This window comes from Strongylocentrotus purpuratus, unplaced genomic scaffold (assembly GCF_000002235.5).
Source record: "Strongylocentrotus purpuratus isolate Spur 01 unplaced genomic scaffold, Spur_5.0 spur5_scaffold_14, whole genome shotgun sequence".
Lineage (NCBI taxonomy): Eukaryota > Metazoa > Echinodermata > Echinoidea > Camarodonta > Strongylocentrotidae > Strongylocentrotus > Strongylocentrotus purpuratus.
Genome location: NW_022145599.1, coordinates 13,024,297 through 13,048,864, shown reverse-complemented (window position 1 = coordinate 13,048,864; position 24,568 = coordinate 13,024,297). Strand labels below are relative to the sequence as shown.

Genomic DNA, 24,568 nt, shown 5'->3' with positions numbered 1-24,568 from the left:
TAATAGCCCAAATACAACTGAATCTGGACTTAGCAGACGACGGTGAACTAGGTGGAGTAACCAAGTGTACTGAGCGCGCATGCTCAGTTCAATGCTTCAATTCTGCGCATGCTCAGTTTATTTTTTTGCTCTCTTAGGCATGCTTAAACCGTGGGTTAAACCGTGGGTTAGATTTAGACCATGGGTTATCTAACCCACGCTTTGTGAATACCGAGCGAGGTTTAAACCGTGGGTTAGATTTAGCCTGGGCTAAATAACCCAGGGTTAGATTTAGCCTGGGTTAAATCTAAACCTCCTTTGTGAATTCGGGCCTTTGTGTGCAGTGATGTGAATGTTGATGAGACATCGACAGAGTTATGAGAGTTGTTGAACTTGAATAATTACGCTGAATGTAATTTTGCAACCTGGCAATCATGAATTGGATTAAAATTTTAGGACTACTGATTCACTTGAATTGTTTACTATTCCTTCCATTGTCTGTTCATTCATTGGTAAGTAGTCTATTAAATTTTAAAAATTGTCTAGACTTCTCTAGATTCATTTTATTAGTTATTTTACTTTTGTAGAGGCTAATTTGTAATTATTTACTATAGACTAGTACTAGTCGACTAAACCATTGACATTAAGCCTAAAGTGACAAGACTAAGTGAATAAGTAATTCATAACAAGTCTGATTGAATTTCAAACAAGATTTCTTCAAATTCTTGATCTTGTGATTGAAGGTTTATGCTTATGCATGACCGTTTTTGCAGCGGGCTGAGTTGTCCCCGGGTCCGAGTTAGTCCGGATCAACCTGTACATAGCAAGAGTGCAATTCAATGCGGGAAATGAAAACATAATTAGAGAGTAGAAATCAATGCGCTCTCAGTCGTCTCAGTCTCAATAATCTGGTGAAAAGCATCTAATAATAAGAATAATATTCAGTTCTTGTATAGGCCTAGCGCATAATACGCTATGAAATAACATCTCTTCTTCTTCTGGGATACTCCTCAACGTTCCGTAAGGAACCAAGCGAGGAGGATGAGCTTTCAAAGAGCTTTGGAAATTATTACCCTAGCCTTAGCTTTAGCAGCTGTTATCAGCGAACGGTGCATTTCAAGGAATAATCCTACCAGGTACCCATTTACCTCACCTGGGTTGAGTGTGGCAAATGTACCAGTAGATCAATGTCTTGCCAAAGGACATTAGTGCAGCGGCGGGACTCGAACCGCAGACCTTGTGATTGACAGTCCAGTGACGTATCCACTCGATCACAACACCTCTAACAAGTGACAATCACCATTGAAAGGTGGATTTTATTTACATTTCTGTAACCATATAAAAATAGAAAATTGTTTATTTTTTTCCTTTTTCCTCATAACATCAAATCCAGGATACAGCCTGCGCACATGTCACGGACAAGAACACCACTGTCACGGTGACCCAAATTCGATATAACCACAAGTTCTACACAAGGATCGCCTTAGCCAGTAAATATGAGTACCAGTCAAGTTTAGAAGATGCATCCACCAGTCTCTATAGAACCACTGCCATTGATGTCAAAGATGAGGTAAGATAATTAACAAGTCATAAACAAAACTTTTGAAAGATTTTGAAGTGGTTAAATTCTTTTCATTAGTTTAGCTTGCATGTACATGTAGGAACTAAATTTGGTATATAATAGGAATGCAATAGATTTAAAATCTTTGTGAATATTTTTTTTTTCATTTTCAAAGAAACACTTGTGAGTAGACAAACTGTATTCAGTGAATATTCAACTGAATGTTGGATTTATAGTTGAAAATCTACTAGAAAAATAGAGAGAAAAAAAAAAATACATTGCTAAGAAGAGCATGTGTGCAATATAGCATTTTATGATCAGATGTGAATAAACCTTGTTGTTCTTATTTGTGTGTGTGTGTGCTCTTTGTATCTTAGCTGCAGTCAGGTAAAGATAGATTTTATCCAAGTAATAATAATAATAATAATAATACATTTATAGAGTGCAGAAACTATCCAACATTAATTGATATGCTTAGATTTACAGTTTTTTTTTTTTTTTTTTTCCATTTTTTGGACCCTCCAACAGGCCATTTATTGAAAATCAATCTCAAGATAACATATTTGAACACATGTTCCAATGAATATCATACAATATTTCATAATAAGATATACATAACGAATATCAACCATAATACTGTATATACAGAACATACATGTAGATAAGGGAAAGAAAAACAAATATTAAATAATAATGCAACATCATGACTGAAAATGATATGGGAAATTCAATATACTCCTATTAAAGGATCAAAATCCTCTCAAAATTTATCCATTTTTTATCGAATTTGTCAGTTTTGTTAGCAAATATACTAACTTGCCTCTCATTTGTGTAACTATTCTTGATATATTGTTTTATTGTCCGAAAGGACGGTACAGACTTTTGTATTCGAGAAAAATATAATTGTTGTTTAGTCCAAATTATTATACAGTTTAAAGCATCATTTCTTTTTTCAATGAAACCTAACAAAACATGTATTAAGGACAGTTTTATTCTACAGCGTGTTACAATAGTTAACCAGTCAGTCAAACGACTCCAAATCAATTTGGTCACGTTACAGGAGTAAAAAAAGTGTACCATATCTTCTTCTTCTCTTCCACAAAGGGAACAGTTCTTATTTAAAATTATGTTAATTTTCACAAGATCTTTATTCAAATATAGTATCTTATTCAAAAGTCTGTACTGAAAGTACCGAACTGTTGTATGCGTTGTACAGCGAAACATAACCCTGAAATAATATTGCATATATTTATCATCAAATAATACACCATCTGCATGCCATTTATTACATAATTTATTCAAATGTTCATCCTTTTCTTTTAACATAATTTGATAAATATGTCTACATCCTTTTTCATCTTTCAACAAGCATGAAATATATGCAGGGCACAATGGTCCATTTACCTTCATATTACAACTTTCCAATTGGGACTTGTATTTGCATTTAATTATTTGACAGAGTGCATAATAATGAAGAAACTGTATTTTGATTGAAAACTTTTTTTCACACTCTTCTCTTGCTAAGATGTGTCCTTGATCATCTAGTAAATAGTTTAAAAATCGAATACCTTTATCACACCATTCTTTTAAAAATATACCCTTTCCTCCAATTTTAATCTCAGAATTATACCAAATAGAAATAGCTTTCCAAAAAGGAGTAGTAGTACATTGAACCTGGCGGACAAAATAAGCTAGTATTTGGAAAAGTTCTTTCCAAAAACAGTTTCTTAGCATAAATGATAATTTAGTGAAATATATATCACCTTTACCCCATTCCAATGATGATAGTGGACGTAAGAAAGCGTACATTAAATGGGTAACGTCTTCACATGAGTTCAACAATATTCTTCTAATCCAGGTCAGTTTCAAAGCTCTAGAAAATTGTACAACATCAACCATTTTCAATCCACCATTTTCGTAAGAACAAACCATCTGTTTTCTGCTAATCTTATCAGGTTTCCCTTTCCAAATAAATTTAAAAAAAGAGACATTTATTGCTTTTAAAAGATGTTCAGAAGGGTTAGGAATGGACATAAATAAATGGTTAAATTGCGAGACTAGCAGTGATTTCACCAAGACCACGCGACCAAAAACAGAAATGTTACGTTTCGACCAAGATATCATTTGCCTTTTTAGTTTATCAAATATTCTGTCGTAGTTGAAATCCGGAAGCTTTTCTAAATCAATACCAAAGTCTATTCCAAAATACCTTATGAATCCCCCGTTAACCAACGATATGTCAGTCCCATGAACCTGATGTAAATCAATATTTACAGTTTTTTTCAAGGAACAGATACACAATATCTGTGTCTTATTTATATTAAGATTTAAACCTGAATACTGAGAAAAGAACTCCAATAGCTCCAGAGCATAATGTAAACTTTCTGTACTATCGAGACACAACACTGTATCATCAGCGTATTGTAATATTCTATATTCCTTGTTTTCTATAACTAAACCTTTTATCTTGTGGGATTTTCTGACCAACATGCCTAAAATTTCTGCACATAATAGAAACAAATATGGAGAAAGCGGATCTCCTTGTCGGCAACCCCTTTTAATATTAAAACGCGAGGTTAAACAACCGTTAATTAACACATTTGAAGCAGAATTTGAATATAGTAATTTGATCCATTGGATAATTTTATCCCCGTAATTAAAGAAATGTAATACATTCCATAGAAAATCATGTGAAACACAATCGAACGCCTTTTCAAAGTCAATAAAAAGTAATATCCCAGGAATATTTTTATGATCTGCATAAGAAATTATGTCATAAATTATTCTGATATTTTCTCCGATGTATCTACCGGACAGAAAGCCTTTCTGATCTTTATGTATGTTTTCGTCTAACAATGGTTTTATTCTGTTTACAATGCAACTAGAAAGAATCTTATATTGGACATTGAGCAAAGATATAGGACGCCAGTTTTTAAGTAGATTGCGAGGTTTGTTACCTTTAGGTAGTAGGGTTATAATTCCTAAATTTTGGAAATGTGAAAATCTTCCACAAACATATGCTGCGTTCAAACTCCTCAGATTAGATTTACAGTTAATTAAAAAGATGTGTTTTCAGTTTTGATTTAAAGATATTTACAGATGGTGATTTCCTGACTTCAAATGGCAAGTTATTCTAGAGTTTTGGGGCTGCACAAGCAAATGCTTGATCACCTAGCGTTATTTTTGTTTTGATAGATTGGATCTGCAGCAACAAAGTGTCTCGGGAACTACACGTTACAATTTTATTGATTAAGTTTGATATTCAACAGTTCTTTGATATATGTGGGAGCTTGACCAAGAAGTGCTTTATATACAAGTAAATTATAATTCTATTCTCATTGCAATGGTCATGTACAAGTGTTCTCAATAATAGTTTTTGACATATATATTAGTAAATACACATTTTTTATTTCCAGTTAATGATCGGCTCTTTTCCTTCTCCTTTTCTTAAAGATCGAGAGTCGCTTTGTGACCACAAGTGGTGACTCTCCCACCCTTTACGACGTGGTGGTCGTCCGCTTCACTTCCATCGCCTCGTCCCCGTCGTTCTCGACATCCAACCTCCCGGCTGACATCACCCTCCTGGCCGATATCATCATCAGTACGAGCAATGATGAAGTGGGCGTGGATAACCTGGAGACCACCCTCCTGCTGGCTGCCATGCTAGCAGACACTTCCAGGCTCTTCTATGTCATCACCACACCTAGTACTGGTGAGTGATATTCTGATTTTGTGGGATACATAAGACATGAAATCGAGGGTTCAGTGACACAGAGAGGTAACTCCATATTTTGCCTAAATGAGTGTTTAATATCAAAATGTTCAGAAAAATGTTGGCTTTCCAGGAAACACAAATACTTAACTCCACCCGACACCCCATTGAAGTCAATGGCTAGTGAAACATAGACTTAACTCAAGTGGACCCCTATCTTTAAACCACTTTTTCTCAAAATGGAGTTACATCTTTGTGTCATTGACCAATTGAAATGTGATTGTTATAGCCCATGCAATTTCTTTTTGAAGGTATATTTACAGTTTGCTGGAGTTATTAATGTGCAAGTATGACAGCTACTTCCTGAAGTTATTATGCATCAAATTATTTGAAGGTTATTAGTGATAGTTCAAAATATGTAAAGAGACAAAGAAAATTAGAAATGCAATCATATTAGAACGATATGCAAAAGGGCACAAGCATTTCCCCAATCATATTGCAAGAGAGAGAAAGAGAGAGCAGGGTCCGGGATTCAAATTCAGTTTTCTTTGAAGTTATATACCCTGGTACTAATGAATTTATCTGCTATGTGACTGCCATGTAATGCTACGTAAAATAGTACCACAATGTTGTTTATTGTTGGCTTGCATCCAGTAGATTAAAATCATGTGTTCAAGCTTGTTATTGAAGCCAAGTCAGAAAATATTCTTGAAACCAGCAGGATCTACTGGGTGTAACCAGAAAAACAACGATTGAAACTTATTTCAGGAAGCCTAACAATAAAAGCTAATGTTCATTTAAATAGCATTGGAGAGACGATGAACAAATAAATAATAATAATAATAATACATCATCATTAATTGTGGGAATGTTCACCTTCTGTATTTCTCTGCTAATTTGTGCAAACAGTGGAATTGACCAAGTGAAATCATCTGTAAAATTAACTATCAATCACGAGTCCCTAAAGGGTTAATTGCTATTACATGTCACGGTTGTACGGAGCAACAATCATTGCTAAAATTACTTTGGGGACATAAAGCTAGGTTAGACTTTTGTGAAGGACAAAAATTATATTGTATAGAAAACATTTAGAAAACATTGGGAGTTGTGGTTTATGTCAAAGATGATGTGCGTTTGTTGTTTTGATTTCACTGGTTCAAACAACCAATCTACTGCAGCATAAACAATCCAGAATAAAACTTAGCAATTTTCTCTCAAAATAAAGTTTCCATACCAGAGCTCATCTAAATACTAGAGCTCAAGATTAGCTGTAGAAACTATCTATTTCCATGATGATTAATTCAGCTATTTATCCTAATCTTTATTTCTTCTTATTTTTTTCAGTGGATGTATGCTTGAGAGAAGTTATACACACATCCCAAGGTCTGTTGACCTGGCATGTTACTGAAGTAGGCATCAATCAAGGAACAACAGAGAAGTGCCCAGTTGGTTTTGAAAGAGGTAAATTTAACACGATTATTGCCTAGCGTTAATATACCAGTATACTTCCTCATGCATTCAGGACACAAATACATCGGGGCGAGCATTTCAGAATGAAATAACTTTTCTTAACTCTAATGATTATTTGATTTGATTTGATTAGTTTATTTCTGCAATTTTCCAAATATAATAACAGAATAACAAAGAACATATAAACGTAAGGATATGAACAATTTTTGTTTTTTTACATATGTACATATAATAACGAAACTTAATATTTCTATAACATATTATTATAAATTTAAAGTATTATCCAAAGTAAAAATCCAAATTATGTTTTTAACTGGGACAAAACTTAAGACTTGTTGACAAATATTTATCTTGAATATAATGTTCCTTATTAATTGTATAGTACACCAATTTTATTGGTGTAATTTATTGTACAACTTTATAATTACCAAACATGGGCAATTCAATTGGATGGTGTGTTATTAGTGTACAATCAAGTACACAGTTCAACAGAAAATGTCAACACTTTTTTTCATCTGATACAAGTTGAGTTTCACAAAACATAAATATGATTTATAACCCTTTTCCCCTTTCCTTCTGTTTTTATATTATTTTTCTCCACACCAATATTAAATTTCATTCTTGTGTACTTCCTCATCTTTTTTTCTTTGCTCTGCAACCTTGTACTTCCCGTGCTGTCTCCCCCTCTCCCCCTCCACTGATCTCTCCCTCTCTCTTTCCCTCTCTTGCTTGCTCTTGTTTCCGTCATCTTCTGCACTTTCTTTCTCTTTCCCCATCCCTTCTTGTACTCTTGTACCTCCTCTCTCTCTCTCTCTCTCTCTCTCTCTCTCTCATTCTCTCTCCCCTCTCTATATCTCTTTCTCTTCCTCTCTCCCTCTCCCTCCCTCCCTCTCCCTCCCTCCCTCCCTCCCTCCCTCCCTCCCTCCATCTCCCTCCCCTCTCTCATCCAGCTGGTGAGCTTTCTGTCTCAGTCCGTACCTGCAGTAGAGATGCGGCTGGCCATGCAGCCTGGGCTCAGTTTACTTGTACTGACTGTGGATCGGTCACACAGGAAGGAGGGCTGCTTGAGCTTGGTGAACAGGTTGGTTACCAGTCTCAATAGAGGTTATTGTAAGATGGATTCTAGAATGTAAGCCATCCGATTGGTCAATTGACATCATGTGGGCGTGTATTAGTTCTTCCCATCATGCAAAACATCTCCCATCAAAAATTGATAACCCTCGCTCAATACCTGCCGATATCGCTTTCGCGTAATCCCGTGTAATTCAGCCAAATTTAATTTGTGCATAATTTTCAAGATCTAGACCTAGATTTAGAATATTCTAGACCTAGAGCTAGTTAGATCCAACTTAGATCTACATCTACTTTCTATCTATACTCTAGATCTAGAGTATATTGTAAGAAAGTATTGCCGACCCGTCTTACAAAACAAATAATGCACTGTTTCGCTTGTGTGTTAGCGCAGTTCCAGTGCACTCAGTTTAGTCAGTGCGTTATCACCAATGTGCACTGGCCTTTCGCTAACACACTTGCAACAGTGCATTATTTGTATACTACATTTTAACATGTTGATAACCTGAGATGTATCATTATATTTTTTTTTTAATTTTAAGAGTCTACAATTTCATGACAAAGAGGCAGCCATGACTAGCCCCCTAGTGCATTGTATCTACTAGCTACCCACTTTCTACACCTGTTTTGAGAATGCAATAATAAATTAATATCTTGCCAAAGGGCACCGTGGCTATTAATGGGCTTAAACCCACAACCTCTACCTCTCCACTCAAATCAATGACAGTACCTGTAATATAACTAGATTCCCCCCCCCCTACCTTATGTCCTTTACCACTTTGATCTATTAAACAGATAACCAAAAGAGGGGAGAATGATCCAAACCTGATCATCATCAGAAATGCCATTGATTTATTGAGAGACACTGATGAGATCACCAGTGTCAGCATACTTGCTGTTGCTGAAATACTGGAAGCACTAGCAAGAACAGGAAATGTTTCTACTGAGGTAAGAAAGGCTACCATAGAGTCTGTGAAACAAGGGGGGGGGGGGGGTGAAAAACCCTACCCCCACCATTCATTTTGGGAAATCAGATGGTTTCAATATTTGTAAAATATCTTTTGACCTTATGAATATTTTGCTCAAGATAAACTGGGAATGTGTTGATTCAAAATTAAATTGTTTCTGATAAAGATATTAGGTTATACTTGATTATGCAAACCTTGTAACGTTTGTGAATACAGGCTTGATCATTACCCGATTTAAATCGGTTTCCCGATCTTTTTTAGATTTTTTTTTCCCCAAAAAATATATATATATATATTTTTTTCTTGATTTAAAAAAAATAAAAATTATACCCGATTTTATATGATGAAGTGCAGACCCTTGAAAAAATTCCGCTTTTATCTCACAATGATTTATCATTGGTATTAACATGTACTAATATGAGAAATAATCGTAAAAAGAAGAACAAATACAGTCAAGCCTTGTTTAGTGACCACCTGCCTACAAAGACCTCTTTATTTGTTTCCCTTGAAACTGGTTTCTCATTGAAACATGTACCATAGGAACCTTTACATAAAGACCACCTGCCTATGAAGACCACCTTTCTTGTCTCCCATGGGTGGTCTTTATAGACAGGTTTCTCTGTACTGTAAAAATTATTTTTGTGTGTGATATCCTTTTTAGTGACTGTCTGAACAATCAATTGTATTCCTGGGGGGTGTTTCACAGAGATCCTAAGTTGAACTTATCTCTAAGTTGGAATTAACAATTATGGAAAGCCATTAGCATCTTTGGCAATTTTTTGTAAAAGTTATTTAAGAAGGCATAAAATGTTGATGCGAATCATTCATATTTTCTATTATCATGAGGAATTTCATGTTCTTGATGTGGAATTTATGAAAAGTATAAAATACTTGAATTTTTGCTTTTGAATATATTTCATTATAAGGCTACGAATGGCTCTCCATAATTTTTAAGTCCAACTTTAGTTAAGTTCGACTTATAATCTTTGTGAAACACCCTCCTGGTCCTAATTTTATGGTAGGTCCTGCAAGAAGTGACCACGTTGCTCAGCCTAGCCCTAGCCGTCGACACCTCCATCATCATCGAAGCCGAAACCCTCTACTTCTCATCCTCTCGCATCAATAGCGCCCTCGTGACGATCCTCTCCATCACCCACTTCAGCGACCGCCTCAACGTCACGACCACCTCGGCCAACGTCAACCTGGGTATCAGGAGACTGGTCGAGGGCACTATCGATTTTAGCTGGTACGGGTTGAGCGTCGAATCGGACCAACTTAACTCTGGGAGTGGAAGCAGCTTAAATTTTTACGATAACCAATTGTTGGCGTACGATGAGGATTTAACTGCTTCCGTGCATTTTCAGTTTGGTGATCTGCCAACTCCAGGTAATCATTCACAAACTTTTTACCCAAGTCTCCCGCACATGCAGTGTAAAAGCAATGTTATTAAACTTTCAGCTTCTTTCTTTTCTTACATGTATATAAAGAGTATGCTGTACTTTGTTGAATAGGTTATTATTGAGGCATATATTTTCTCCTCAGCCTCATTTGGTGTGTTGAATTTTTTAAAGGATAGGTATTTTATTCTTCTCCGTGCCATATGAATTTCCTTAACATTGAGAGCATCAATCACTTTAAGGTAGAGAACATTTAACAAAATTATTCACAATTGAAGATGCAATGTATATTGATTGAAAGTTTACGGTGAATTTTGTTAAGTTATATAGAAAATAAAATACACATGCTGAATTACATATAAGAAAAAAACTTGATTTTCAAAAATATTACCGGTAGGTATAAATAGTTATTCAGTATTTGATCATGTACAGTTAAAATGAATTTAACAACAATAACAATTCAATGTCTGTAAAATTTCACCCCTGAGGTGTGTGCACTACTTTATTAGTTGATGAATGTTCTCTTAAATAGATGTTAAAAAGTATAATTTGACCTACAGCTCCTATTTATGTAGCACGCTTTATTAATGACAATACTTTATTTTGTAATAAATTTGATTTCATATCATTTGCAGGCCAGGCTGATGTACGTCTCACGTATGTCATGTACCCAATGGACAAACTCTTTCAGCCTGTGATTACCCCGACCTCTGAGTCAGGTAACCAGGGCGGTGCCGATGGCTGGGTCATGTCACTTCACCTGGCAGGGGTCGGAGGTCAAATTAGGAGTACAGTCACAACTACGAGTAGACCGGTGAGTTGGAAGATTGCTGATTCAGAAAAAAATGATTTAATGGAGCAAATTTATCTCTTTATGATATAACTATTACTCAAAGTTATGTTTATATTACAGGGAAAAAAATAATATTTATTTTTCGGGGGCTTCTTTTCAACCTTGCCTGCATGAAAATAACATTCTAAAATTTGTTTTGCACTGAACTCTATGCAAATTTTTTGGGGCTCTTTTCTGATTTTGGGGGGCTCTTTTGGGCATTTCAGGGGCTATTTCGTCCTGAGCCCCCCGTGTGTTTTTTCACTTGTTTATAACCTACATTCTCTTTTCCCCCAAGGATGTACAGTCTAGTTGCTTCGGCGACCACCTGGGCCCCATTTCACAAAACTTGTCATCAGTGACAAATGACAGTTTTTGTTATGAGCTACTGAAATCCTTGCTTCTGATTGGTTATCAGCCGATTTGTCACTGTTTTTTGTCATTTGTCATTCTAAAAAGGCTTTGTGAAACGGGTCCCTGGCCTTATATATTTATGGTGTCCAAATAAAAAAAAACTACATAATATTATGTAGAATTAATGATCTGCATGTCATACTCAATCATACTCAAATTATGCTTTGTCTAAACCAAAACATGCTGCAGAATATTTAAACAGTCAGGTCTATGTTGTATTTTGATTCATTCACAGATTATATTTGTTCAGACATGTACATGTATGGTGTCCTAATCACCACTTCAGAATATATGTTATTCAATGTCATATATATTTAATCATCTTCAGATAATATTTGTTTAAAGGTGTGTGTTTAAATCAACACTGCAGAATATGCAATATCAAATGTACCTGTCATATTTATTCATCTTTTAATCATATTTATACATGTAGGTTTCTCAATCAACATTTTTGAATATGACACTATGTAGAACCAAATATACAAAATAATATTAGATTGTCAACAGATTACAGTTGTTCAAAAGATTATGTATTATGTCCAAATCAACGATGGACAATGCGCTTCTCTGCATGCGTATAAAGTCAGACATGCTTCATTAACGGAGAGAAAAGGTAGATGGCCCACTTTTTAGCCGCGACCTTGGAAAGTTCATTACACAAAAACGTCCTTGCCGAGCAACAACAAATGGGTGCGCCCTCTATTCATGTGTGTGCACAAACAGTATTGTCTCTTTGGAATGGAATGTATGATAGTGAATGGGGACTGGTGAATGGATAAGTGTAGAGCCAAGTCATTGATGCAAGGCATTTAGGACTATTTAAAGGTAAAGACATGTTTTGGAAACGCCTCTCTCTGAAAAAATGAAAAGGAAGCTCTTATTACCAATCATGTGAAAGATTATGTTTTGACTAATACGTGATCATACAAATTTTGCCAAGAAACCGCCTACTAATTGATATATTTGGTAAATTATTATATCTATTTGAACCTGATAGATATTACGCACATGTCGCGTAGTCCCATATACATCTTTCTGTGTACAGTGCTTGTAACTTTACCAAGACTGGGCCAAATTTCTGATCATTTTGATGATTCCAGAACCTTGCAGTACTGTACACACCAGTACATATACATGTATGCTAGATGATGAACCTTTTCTGATCGATTCCACAACGTTTCTTTCACAATGCAATCGCTTGACCATAACTAGTCTTTATCTTTAAATGGTGAATCCAGAAAAGACATTGACCTGACAAAAAGGCTTGTTATGCAGGGGTTCATTTTTTAAAGGGGGTTATGTAATACGGGTTTGTGTCTGGTTAGAAATTGTTTTTCATCCACTTTATCAAGGATTCAACCTGCAAATAATTTTGATTTCAGTTTGTTCAAAAATCGAAATAGTTTCTAGTACTGTATATGCCAATATTGATTTAAAGGGCGGTCATAGTGGAAATAATAAAGTGCTCACAGAATTAAAAAAATAACTTCAGTTTAATCTACCAATTGATTTTGGTAGACAATACATGTAACTGAGTAATAAGCAACAATAACAAAAAATCTCGCTATTTCTCCTGACACAGCATTTCATTAGCTTTTTTATATTTTTTTCTGGTTCAAACAGCCCATTGCTTGACACACAATTGAAAGTAAATTTATTTCATTGCTTTTGATGACTTGATGTAATAAATTTGAGGCTGTAAGAAGTGATATAAATCAAGCCTGTAGGAACTGATGAAACATCATGGATCAACGGTCGTAATTCTTAGGCACCTCTAGTAATTGATACATGTATATGAAAACATTGCTATCAGGTACTGTCAATGTAACTGGATGAATCGTAATCTTCATGAAACTATCCCCTTCTCCATCCTGCCCGTTCCATTCCATTATGTTTGTATTTTGTATTCATTAGAAGAATTTAATTCACATGGTACATGTATATTTTGTTTAACAATTAATGCTTAATGATTTTGTATCACTTTATTGTCAATCTTCGATAAAGGAAGATAGTATAAACATAAAAGAATTGCACAATGTACATGTTAAATGTGAAAGATACATGAAAACAATATATATGTACATACTGTACATGGAAGTAATGAAATAAGTATGCAAATATGCATTCTTTCAAATTGATTTAAGTGTTGAGAATACAGCCAACAAATTTGTATATCAAATCAATTGTGCTGACACTTTATCTACTTGAGCACTCAAAGCTATTAAGTAATATATATATAAAATAGAAATTACAAAGTAATTTGTTTGGGGTTAAGGTTTGAATGGTCAGAAATGCATTCTCTGAATGAAGTCAATGTTACTGTAATAACAAAAAATATTCTTATCTATTGATTCATCCCAGATCATTCAGACTGTGGAACTTCCTGTGTGTGGCACCTGGAATGCTACGATGAATGGTGGCCATGGCGACTGGATCCAAGATGGCTGCCAGCTGGCTGAGATTCTCGATGGGGACCTTGTAGTGTGTCAGTGTGAAACCAGAGGCACGTTTGCACTGATCAAGGTAAAAATCATTAACGTTTTAAATAATAATAAATAATAATAATAACGTTTTATTTACCCAGGGTAGCAAATTCAGTTATGAAACTGCTCTTCCAGCGGGCCCTGCATAATATAATATGTTATTGCTACCCTTCTCCAATCTAATATGCTGAGCGCCTATCTAGAAGGCAGAAGGTCCCATTGTTATAAGCCACCATGCCCAGTTCTTTGCAGTTTTAGTTTTAAAATACTGCAGAATTGCATGCATGGAAGAAAAGAAGTATTCAAGGTTTTATGAAGAAAAAATCCAATGGCAATGGGGAGGCGTGATGGCTCAGTGGTAGAGCAGTGGTCTCGTAACCAGGAGGTCATGGGTTCAACACCAGGTCATTGCGTTAGTGCCCTTTGGTAAGTTATAAGTCCTCATTACCAAGTCCTTTGGAGAAGACTTTAAAAACATTGGTCCCCTTAATTACTCACTTACAAGCAACACACACACATTTTTTAGCATTCAGATAAAAAAAGATTTAAAAAAACCAATACTAAATTTCAGTTTAATGTGTTTCTTGAAGTAACATGTCCATTTAGTATTGGATAGCATTTTTAGAAAGAAAGCAAAAAGCTGCATACACGAAAGTTTTCTTGTTTAAATAAGGCAAAGTAAAATTCAGACCTCTTTATCTATAGGAACATTCTCCTTTTTTATGTTTTTGAAATTATTTGAATACAAATTCCTGTGGATCAATATTATGTTTATGGATTCATGCAAATCTGTTTATAATCTGTTTGAAAATTGCACAGTAAACATTTACAGTAGTACATGTAGTTGTAATATTTATTTTTTATCAATGATGGATAAATGTTATACTCCTGTATAGGGTGTAATAGCTGAACCCCTCGTTTATCCTCGACTTAATGCTCTGGTCTTTGTTGGAATAATCGTGGCGTTTCTTGGTGCTCTGCTGAGCTTCTTAGTGCTCATCTGTATCAAGTGAGTTTAAGGAGTAAAAACCCAGGAGTTTCTTCTGTCTGCTAGAGGCAGAGGAAAAGTACAGACAAAATTAAAGAGGAATTAAGGAGAGAGAGAGAGAGAGAGAGAGAGAGAGAGAGAGAGAGAGAGAGAAAAATAGAAGAAGGAAAAAGAAGGTGGCTAGAAGCGAAAGAGAAGAGCAGTTTCAGTAAAGGTAAAGAGAAAAAGATAGAAGGAGAGAGAGAGAATGAGCAAGAGAGAAAGAGAGAGAGAGAGGGAGAGAGACAGAGAGAGAATGAGCGAGAGATATACCCATATATGGCAGGGATGACAGTCGTAAGGAGATGTAGGAGGCAAAAACTATGAAATGATTAAATACGAAGAAGATACAACTCCTGATGAACCCTACAATAAAGTTGTGAATTTAAGACTTTTTTTTGCTGTGATTGGTTTTCAAACATAAGAATGGGAAATGGAATATTATTGTTCCTTTTTATCAGTTTAAAATGTACTTTTTTGTTTACAGGAGATCTTTTGGGATCTGTTGATAGACAAGTGTGATTTTCTCAGAGCAATTGTAATGTCTTCTATTTTGTTGACTTTCTTAATTTTTGTTAAACAGAGCTCTTTTGGAGCTCACAGCTAATTGGCTCCCATGTATTTTTTTCAATCCTATTTTAATTAATCACTACCTGTGTGTTGGCTCAGTCAGTAGAGCGTCCGCATCACAACCGGGAGGTCGTGGGTTCGAACCCCGGCCGCGTCGTACCAAAAGACGTTAACAAATGGGAGTTGCTGCTACCTTGTTTGGCGTTCAACAATAAGGGATAGAGCAACGTCGATCTGGCGCTGCTCAGTGGCTGCCGGGCTCACAATCAATCGGGCAAAAAGAATTTCCATTTTCGGTTTAAATAAAATTTGGAGTGGACTTTAAAAAGATTATTATTATTATTATTATTATTTCACTTCTTTTCCGAAGAAAACTTCGTAAAAGGCAGCTCTACAGGATGGAGGCTGCCTTGTGTCTTCCAGTGGCCATCTTCTACCTGGCCTTCGCTGCTGGGCAAAGTGCGCCCTCTTCGACAACGGGATGCACAGTCGTAGCGGGGATCCTTCACTGCTTCATATTGATCTGCACCTGCTCTACGGTAGCCATTACAGCTAAATTCTACGACACGTCCCGGCGGAAGGCAGTGGCCTCCAAGCGGTTTGCGTTGTACACGTTAGCGGCGGCATGGGGTAATTAAGAAGAATTGTTGAAAGGATGTTACAAGAATATCTTAAAGGGAGTGTAGCCTGACGAGACTACGTGTCTTTCCCGTGGCCTGACTCGGGGGGCCAATCAGGTATAATACGACTACGGACTACAGACTTCACGAAACCGAAGCGTGAGGAGAACTTTGGTCTGTTTCGCGAACGCTGACCATGTAGTAGAGATTTAGTCGCTGACTACCGTTAATCAAGTCCATTCGTTTACGTGCAGACGTTGTCCAAAAGAAGACGTAAATGGTGTTAACCAGTATTTGCCAAGCTACACTCCCTTTAATGTATTTTGCCCAAATGGGAATCTGGGTCTGTTTTTATGCCTCTGCTGCAAAGTAGCCGGAGGCATTATGTTGTTGCTGAAACACTTTGCCTGTCTGCAACAGTAATGTAGTTGCCCTGGTTACCAGGTAATATACAAATATACACTGCCTTGAGAGGTTCTGGTTAAAACTATGCACAAGAGGTGACTCAGCCCCAAAGCAAATGGTACTTTTGGAGTCACCGAGGCCTATAGTTTAACCAGTACCTCGAATAGAAGGCATGGTATATTTGTTTTATATCCTGCATAAAAAAATTATCAAAAAAAGAAGAAAAAAAAAAAAACATTTTTGGGAAAAAAAATATTTAGAACAAAAAAAATTCAATTTTTATCTAAAAAGATTTAAAATATTTTGTTTTCATTAAATTAAGATTTGAAAAAAAAATTGATTAAATTCAAAAAAAAAATTCACATTTTTTTTTCAACTCCCAAATAGTAAACCAAAATAGTACTCTCATATAGTAGTTTCTAAAAATAGGTCAAATATTTTTGGTCACGTGACGAGCTCTCAACCAATCAAAAGCCAACAAATTTTTGATGCAGGATATAAATGCATATATCTTTGTAGCATCCTGCAATCAGCATATACACTACATACCTTTCCTTATACACATGAAGAATGAATGAATGCTTCACATAAGGATGAGAATAATACCGGACAAGTTTTTATAGTGTACTCTTATCTCTATATGAAATATTTACAATCATTTACGTCCTCTCCAATACAACTGATGTTCTTTCTCTTTGACCATGCCAGGAGCACCAACAGTTATTGTGTGTGTGACGGTAGCTTCGACACAGATAGTCTACAAGAATTCGGCTCCTCAGTAAGTCTACACAATTTGGTATAGAGTACCGAAGCTGTGACGTCACAAAAAATCTAATTTTAGAATTTCTCAATTTTTTCTTCATTTTCCGAAAGAGCATCAGAAATAATGTCCAAATGTTGAAAAACAATTGAATATGTTAAGTATTGGCTGAGATATGACCATCTGAATAAATATATTTCCAATAGGAACTCAGTGTTATATGCTGTGGCTCCTAGCCATTAGGAACCAGAGCATATAACACTGAGTTCCCATAGGGCATATATTTATTCAAGTGGTCATATCTCAGCCAATACGTAACATATTCAATTGGTTTTTTTTACATTTGGACATTATTTTTGATGCTCTTTCGGAAAATGAAGGAAAAAATTCGAAATTCTAAAATTAGATTTTTTTGTGACGTCACACTTCACCACTCTATTGTACACCTTGTAGCTTCCTAGAAGTTTTATTTGAATTAGGACTTCATGCTCATGACCTTCCGGTAATCGCAATTAGTCTAATAATTTTCAAAAAAACGTAATACTTCTTTTGAACAGAATTTATTAGAAATCTAGTTACTTAAAAGCCCCACTGCACTACGTTTAGCTTGTTGCGCCCTCTATATAGCAAACAATGCCTAATCGGTGCCCATTGATCCCCCATGGTCCCCTTTTTCTTATGTTAGTTGAGAGCTGATTTGATGAGATAACCACCTGTCAGTGACCATGCAGGGAGGTCTAATCCCTCCTGGCCAAATTACACTTTATTTCAATTTCTGTCCAGCAAGGTGAGATAAATAGAATATGGCTTTATATTAGATGTTTTAAAAAAAAGATATTGAAATACATAAAACCCTATTTAAGATGTTCATATAAAACCAAAAGAAATTACAAAACCCTGATAAATCCATACACTACTTAATCAAGTCTTTTAACCATTTTACTAAAAACAAGACCATTAGTATGGGAGCACTGTAGTATGACCTTTTGTTAAACCTTACATGATGCTTACATTCTTGGACAAGGTGTTTTACCCACTTGAATCATTCATGGATATCTTGCAGTACTTCGGTAACAGTAATTGCAGGGCCCTTTGCAGAGAGAAAAAATGTTAATACCGATTGGGTTACCCTTCGCGAATTACACCATAATATTATTATTTTGTAATTATTCATAATTTAATAATTATTGTATAATTGCTTTTATCATGTATATACATTGTAAACTTGTTGTACCCATTGCAATTCTCGCTACCCCAAATAGCGATTCTGCCGAGATCCGGGGAAAATCCTGAAATCCGCATTGCATTATGGGATAGCTTTTCGACATTACAGCTTCCTGTGCAGGCGTTCGTGATCACAACCCTCTCTTTCACGGTAGAGTTTAACGGCCTTTTGTGCTAAAGTCACTAATTCTGCCCGAAGCTTTCCATTGCATATTATAATCTGTACCAATTACACTAATTGGCATCGATTTTAGCGTGCGTGAAAACTCTGCACAGCGAACACAGGCGCTAGCGCCAGCGGGATGGGACTCTATACCGGAAGTTGTAGTGACGACCCGAGAGAGTGAAAATTACCTCGTCTCGCGAATTTCGAGATTTTCGTACCTATTTAGGGTAGCGAGAATTCAGTCTTTGGACTGCGAGGATGGATAATGTTTGATAAAATCCTTCAATCAATCAATCAATCAATCAATTAATCAATCAATTAATCAATCAATTAATTCTATGTGTTTCTAGATGCTTCCTGAATAGAAGCAACCCCTATCCCCTCATCTTTGCTCTCGTCCTACCCATGGTGGCGTGCTTGATAGGAGTATTTGTTATCATCATCCAAACGGAACGAAACATAAGGAAACCTGACACGACGGTCAGCCAAGAGGGCGCCAGGAAACCCTGGGCGTGGCTTACAAGCGGTTGCATGATTCGGATGATGTTCATATTCATCATGTGCTATGCGACGTGGTTCCTCCTGTTTTTTGTCGTGTACAACTTGGTACCGATACTCCAAAATTTGTTTGGTGTGTTCGCCATCTTGCAAGGTCTAGCCTTCCCTGTCGTCCTCTGCATTCTGGACGAGGAAGTGAAACTTGCCACGATGGCAGTGTTTGGGAAAGGAAAGAAGAGCAGTACGTCAAGGTCCTTCAAGCCGTACTTCTCCGCGTCGCACTGGCACCCTAACCCGGACATCGTCCCGGTGGACGCCCCCAAGCAGTTCCTGGACAACACGCAGAGGAACAGCACCCTCACGCGGCAGAACTTTGACCCGACGGTGATACCGTTGTCGGACACCGAGCAGCGCAGGATGGGCAAAGGAAAAGGCCGTGTGAATACCGCTGCAGAACAGAGTGGGGAACAAATCGAGATGACCTCTCTAAGAACTGTCGAGACCCGGGATTACTCTGCATATGAAGAGCCTATCGGAAGTTTAACACCCTCTCCAATAATAGGAAAGGATCGAAATGAGAAAGCAAATGGACATGCGAATCGATTTGCAGTTGAAGCTGAGATTGAATTGAGTTGAAAATGAATTTTCAGATCACACTTGATTCTCCCTAACATTTCCCTATTATTCTTGTGTAGTCTGTGAAAATCTTGTGCTCTCTTATAATGAGAATATAAATCAATTGCACACAGCTTCTATATTTCATATTATGTATCAAAGAAAAATATATTTATCATTCTGTTTTTGTTTTAAAAAATAATTATAGGTGTTGTGGTCTAGTGGATAATTGACCGGAATATAGATCACAAGGTACGGGGTTCAAATCCCAGCCCAGCACTAACGTCCTTTAGCAAGACGTTAACCTACATTCATTACTCTCCATCTAGGTATAAATGGGTACCTGATATGCTTGAGTGCTAATTACTTTAGCAGCTTCCATAATTATAATATAATAATTGTAACCAGGGTAATAATGTCTAAGTGCCATGAGCGCTCTGCATGGCAGATATACATGTAAGTGCTATATAAAGTGGCCATTATTAATTACATCTACCAGTAATGGCAGACGTGGTAATTTGGGGAGAAAAATTAAATATTTAAACTGAAATATATTTGAAAGTTGAAGGTATATGCATTAAAACTGAAATGTAGTGGTCAGTTCCAGGAATGAGTCTATACAATGATAAATGTTATATCTTATATTATATATTTGAAATATGGTAGCTAATCTACAGACTATTTTTGTTTCAATTTGAAAATTTCAAGTACTGTTGTTCATTTTATTGATCGGTTGTATTTTGTTTGTACAGAAGTGCTGCAGAGGAGAAGATGTTCGTGATTTTATCAAAGTTAACAGTACTTATTTTTCTCTTTTAATAGAGGGTTTATTTTTAGAAAAGATATCTATTTTTTACTCGGGTTAGTAGCAACAGTAGTTGAACTCACATGTATATGTGTACAATCAGGAGAATTGGAATTTCTTGGTAAATTCATTTTATTTTTATTATACGAAAAGCTGTATAGCTATATTATAAGTAATTTCATACTATTCTAGTCTGATTGTCATGTATGAAGTGATTGTTTTCTTTATCCAAATGTACAGCTGTTTTTATATCTGTCGGCCTAAGTACTCGGCCTACAAATTTATATGTAGTTTATTATATAGCTACCTGTCATAGCTATAGATGTATATTGATAGTGTTTAAACAAGATAATTCACATTTTTATATTTTTTTATAATCATTTTGTGACTGTATAAATATAGCAAAATGATATTCATGGCCTACAGCCGTATGCTTCATTTGATATGAAATAGATTTTGATACATACATGTTCATGTACAATGGGTATATCTTATTCTCAAACCTTCATATCAATTTGATAATTCATCTTTTTTATGAGCTCTATGCTTTTCTTTGTCTAGATAAACATGTGTCTGTTATGCAGAATATAAAGTTCTTTTTAATTTTCTATGAAAACCTTAGCGTTTCTGTCTGTCTGTCCGTCTCCCTCCCTTTACAATTATTTCATCCAAAGACCATAGCCTAGGTTATCATTATAGGTGTGACACCCCTCGTTCAAATTTCTTTCAGTAAATCTGGTCAGCAATTTGTGCCTTTTAACCATATCAAATGCATGGATCTTTTTGATTGGTGGAAAATTTGAATTCTTTAATTATGTGGGATGGGCTCAATGAAAAGACTTTTGGCGAACTTGTCAGCGATGTTTGTATGATCCCATCCTCCCAATAGACCATTTTTCTTACTGTAATCAAACTGAATGTAATTGAATAATTGTATTTCAATAGCCAGAATTGAATACTAGTAAGTTAACTGTTGCTAGGTAGGACAAACATTGTTTTTGTCTTACCTAAAAACACAGGAAAAAATGTAAGCAATATGCATTCGGACTATTGAAATACAATAATTAGTAACAGGTAAATGATATAATTTTGTAACAAGGCACTTAAAAAAGATTTGTGCATTAAATTTCATTTCATTACAAAAATGGCCTATTCAAACTGATTTGAGGATCCCCAAGTAGTATAAAACACATGCGCAGGCACACACACACACACACACACACACACATCACATCTCTTTCAGTTTTCTCAGCAATCAAATAGTAAACAAAAAAGTAGAGACACAACATTTTTTGTTTTCTTCCAATTGTATTGGTTATGAATTAGCTAATCCTTAATTCCAAATCATAATTCCAAATCAATTCTAGGCTATGTATAATTGTTGATATTGTTCTTAACCTTCCATACTGAAAGATAAAATAACAGCTGATACAGCTATTACAATAAACTGTCACATATTATATAACTGAATATTGTTTTTAATATAGTATAATACACCTGTAAACAAATTAATCAATTGTTTATTGTTAACGAATGGCATCAAGTAATTTCTAAGTTTACTTTAACCATACAATGCATGAGATCATTAGAATATCTAGGCATTATAAAGCCAAAAGATTACAAATTTAAACCAAATATAGTGCCCTCAGTGACGTGAACATGACCAATTTCCTTCCTGGCTGCGCCCCTCGTGCATGTAATCAATACCACCCAAGATTAAACTATCACTTGAATTGCCCTCTATTCAATAACCAATTTATTTAAATACATCCTATGATAAATCAATCTAGCAATTAGATATTTGTAGACAAGAGAAGCAAATGTTTGTGACTCGTTCTTTCCCCAGTACATTCTATTAAAATTCCATGCCACTGTTACATAAGATTGTTAGAAAACTAGGCAATCATTCACACATATATCTGTACAACGGTTTTCTATTTCATCATGCCAAGCACTGTGAACACAAAATAAAAATGTTGGCACTGGAAAAATCACATTTTGACAACTCTTTTTGGCTTCTATATTCTAAATACACTGGTACAATGCATAATAAAGTTGCTGTAATAAACATGTTTACTACACACAACCAGGAAGCTGTAATGAATGGAGATACCGTCTCGAAAGAATTTTCCGAGGGAAAATTATTCAAGATTAACCTGGCTTAACAAAAAGAAATGTAACCCTCTCCAGCCATCATTTCCATCAACAGCTGTCCATATCAATGCACAGTCCCTCTCTGGCATTCCAAATAGTACGAAATGTTACGCAACGCCATCTGCTTCCCTAAGTTCTCTATTCACTCGTTTGCAAAAATATGCAAGCATCGGGCTTTGAAGCCATGCGTGGCACCGACAAATTAAGTCATGTTCATGGAAGATGTATTTAGCTATAACATATAAAATGCAGAATTCACAACATTATGACCAACGCAACTTTCTATTAGTCATCAAATGCGTTTTTCGTTCTCGGATAGCTCTACTGAAGACATGGCCATTTTAACCAGCGAAATCGACTAAGGAAATCATGAGTTAGAGCGAATGAAAGATTTTCATAATCATGATTTTCTCATCTAATTATTGACATTTTCCGAAAATTTCCGAAATTTGTACATAGCTAGGAAGGTAGTCCAAAGGTTTATCTTCCTAAAGAACTAAATGAAATTGTGTTATATGTTTGCGCATTTATTGATTTAGGACTAGAAGTTGTCAAGTTAGCACCACTATTCACCCAAAGTACGGGCCGGCAAAGCAAAAGCCGCCGTGCTCGCTGGGCTTGGCTGCGTGTGGAAAGGGAGGACTTAGTGCTACTAGGGAGCTGTAAGGTTTTGGAGGGGATTAAGGGGATTACGGTAGGGGAAACAAAAGACGCGCGGTGCCACGGATGACTTCAAAGGGGCCTCTTGGACGGGATCTCCATTCATTACAGCTTCCTGACACAACCATAGCAGGGCAACACGACAGGGCTATGTTTCACAGAACCGTTGCAAGGACAGGTTTGTCAAGAACCCATTGAAATGTGTGTAATGTTTTATTATTTCTCGTTTCAATGGGTTGTCCGTTAACTAGAGCTCAGGACGGTGTCGTGAAATGCTGCCAATGTGTTGTCTTTTCTTCTTCTTCTTCTTCATGTTTTGGGCTGTTTGGAGCCAAAAGAGCTTATAAAGGTAAACTTGAGTTCTGGTAAAAAAAGGAAATGAATTCTCACAGAATCAAACGAAACTTACACTTAATGTTCAAGATTTTAACAAATGTCATGCGCCAAACAATTTTGGAAGAAAATGTATACTGGCTGAGAAGTGAGCATAGAAAGATAAGGAAATCAAGGTATAGTATAGTGTTACTTTACCAAGACTGGGCTAAATTTATTATGATTTTGATGACAGAACCTTGCAGTACACACCGATACTTACATGCTACATGATCAACTTTTTTGATCGATTCCACACCTTTTCTTTCACAATGCAATCGCATTACCAGAACTCACCTTTATCTTTAACTCATATACTTAACTAAAGAATTAATGCCCTTCTGGCTCAGAACAGACTTTCTAATACACCTCACATTGTGAGATGGAGTGCAAATATTGCTTCTAATTTTTTAATATATATTCAACTATTTACATGAAGTACATGTACATCATAAATATATACACTTGAAAACTTTCCAGGAATAACCTTCATATTGCAAATTAAATACTCCTCTTCTGTAGCTCAATTCTACAAAATTTCTTTTCTTTTCTACAATATAGTTGAAAGTATTGTGTCAGCAAGCAAAATGGCTGCATAGTTATCACAACTGTGGAATAAAACTGCTTTTGTTAAAATCAATCAATCAATCAATCATTCAATGCCTTCCTATAATGAAGAAAAATTGTGTTAGTCAAAACCTGATTTTGATATTGTTTCCTCCCATAATTCACTGTTTTACCTTTAAGGAGATAAAATTCAGTACATGAGGTTATGTCTGTATATTTTGACTTTGGTATTTCATGA

The 24,568-nt window shown here is 35.8% G+C and overlaps 1 protein-coding gene across 1 annotated transcript; it reads left to right on the top strand.

Annotated features, from left to right (window-relative positions):
• The first annotated feature begins 317 nt into the window (after positions 1-317).
• On the top strand, positions 318-21,193 carry LOC100891988 (adhesion G-protein coupled receptor G6). Its single transcript, XM_030984230.1, has 13 exons — positions 318-491; positions 1,373-1,549; positions 4,994-5,252; positions 6,597-6,713; positions 7,673-7,803; positions 8,589-8,741; positions 9,784-10,147; positions 10,794-10,972; positions 13,766-13,927; positions 14,784-14,896; positions 15,855-16,114; positions 17,218-17,287; positions 19,010-21,193. Exons 1-13 carry the CDS (start codon positions 414-416, stop codon positions 19,791-19,793), a joined length of 2,847 nt encoding a protein of 948 aa, XP_030840090.1. The 5' UTR covers positions 318-413; the 3' UTR covers positions 19,794-21,193.
• The last annotated feature ends 3,375 nt before the right edge of the window (positions 21,194-24,568 follow it).

Excerpts from the sequence above, each read along its gene's own strand:
- LOC100891988 (XM_030984230.1), top strand. The coding sequence starts at position 414 with ATGAATTGGATTAAAATTTTAGGACTACTGATTCACTTGAATTGTTTA. Across the intron at positions 1,550-4,993 it reads CCATTGATGTCAAAGATGAG|ATCGAGAGTCGCTTTGTGAC; the intron begins GTAAGATAATTA and ends CTTTTCTTAAAG. Across the intron at positions 5,253-6,596 it reads CATCACCACACCTAGTACTG|TGGATGTATGCTTGAGAGAA; the intron begins GTGAGTGATATT and ends TATTTTTTTCAG.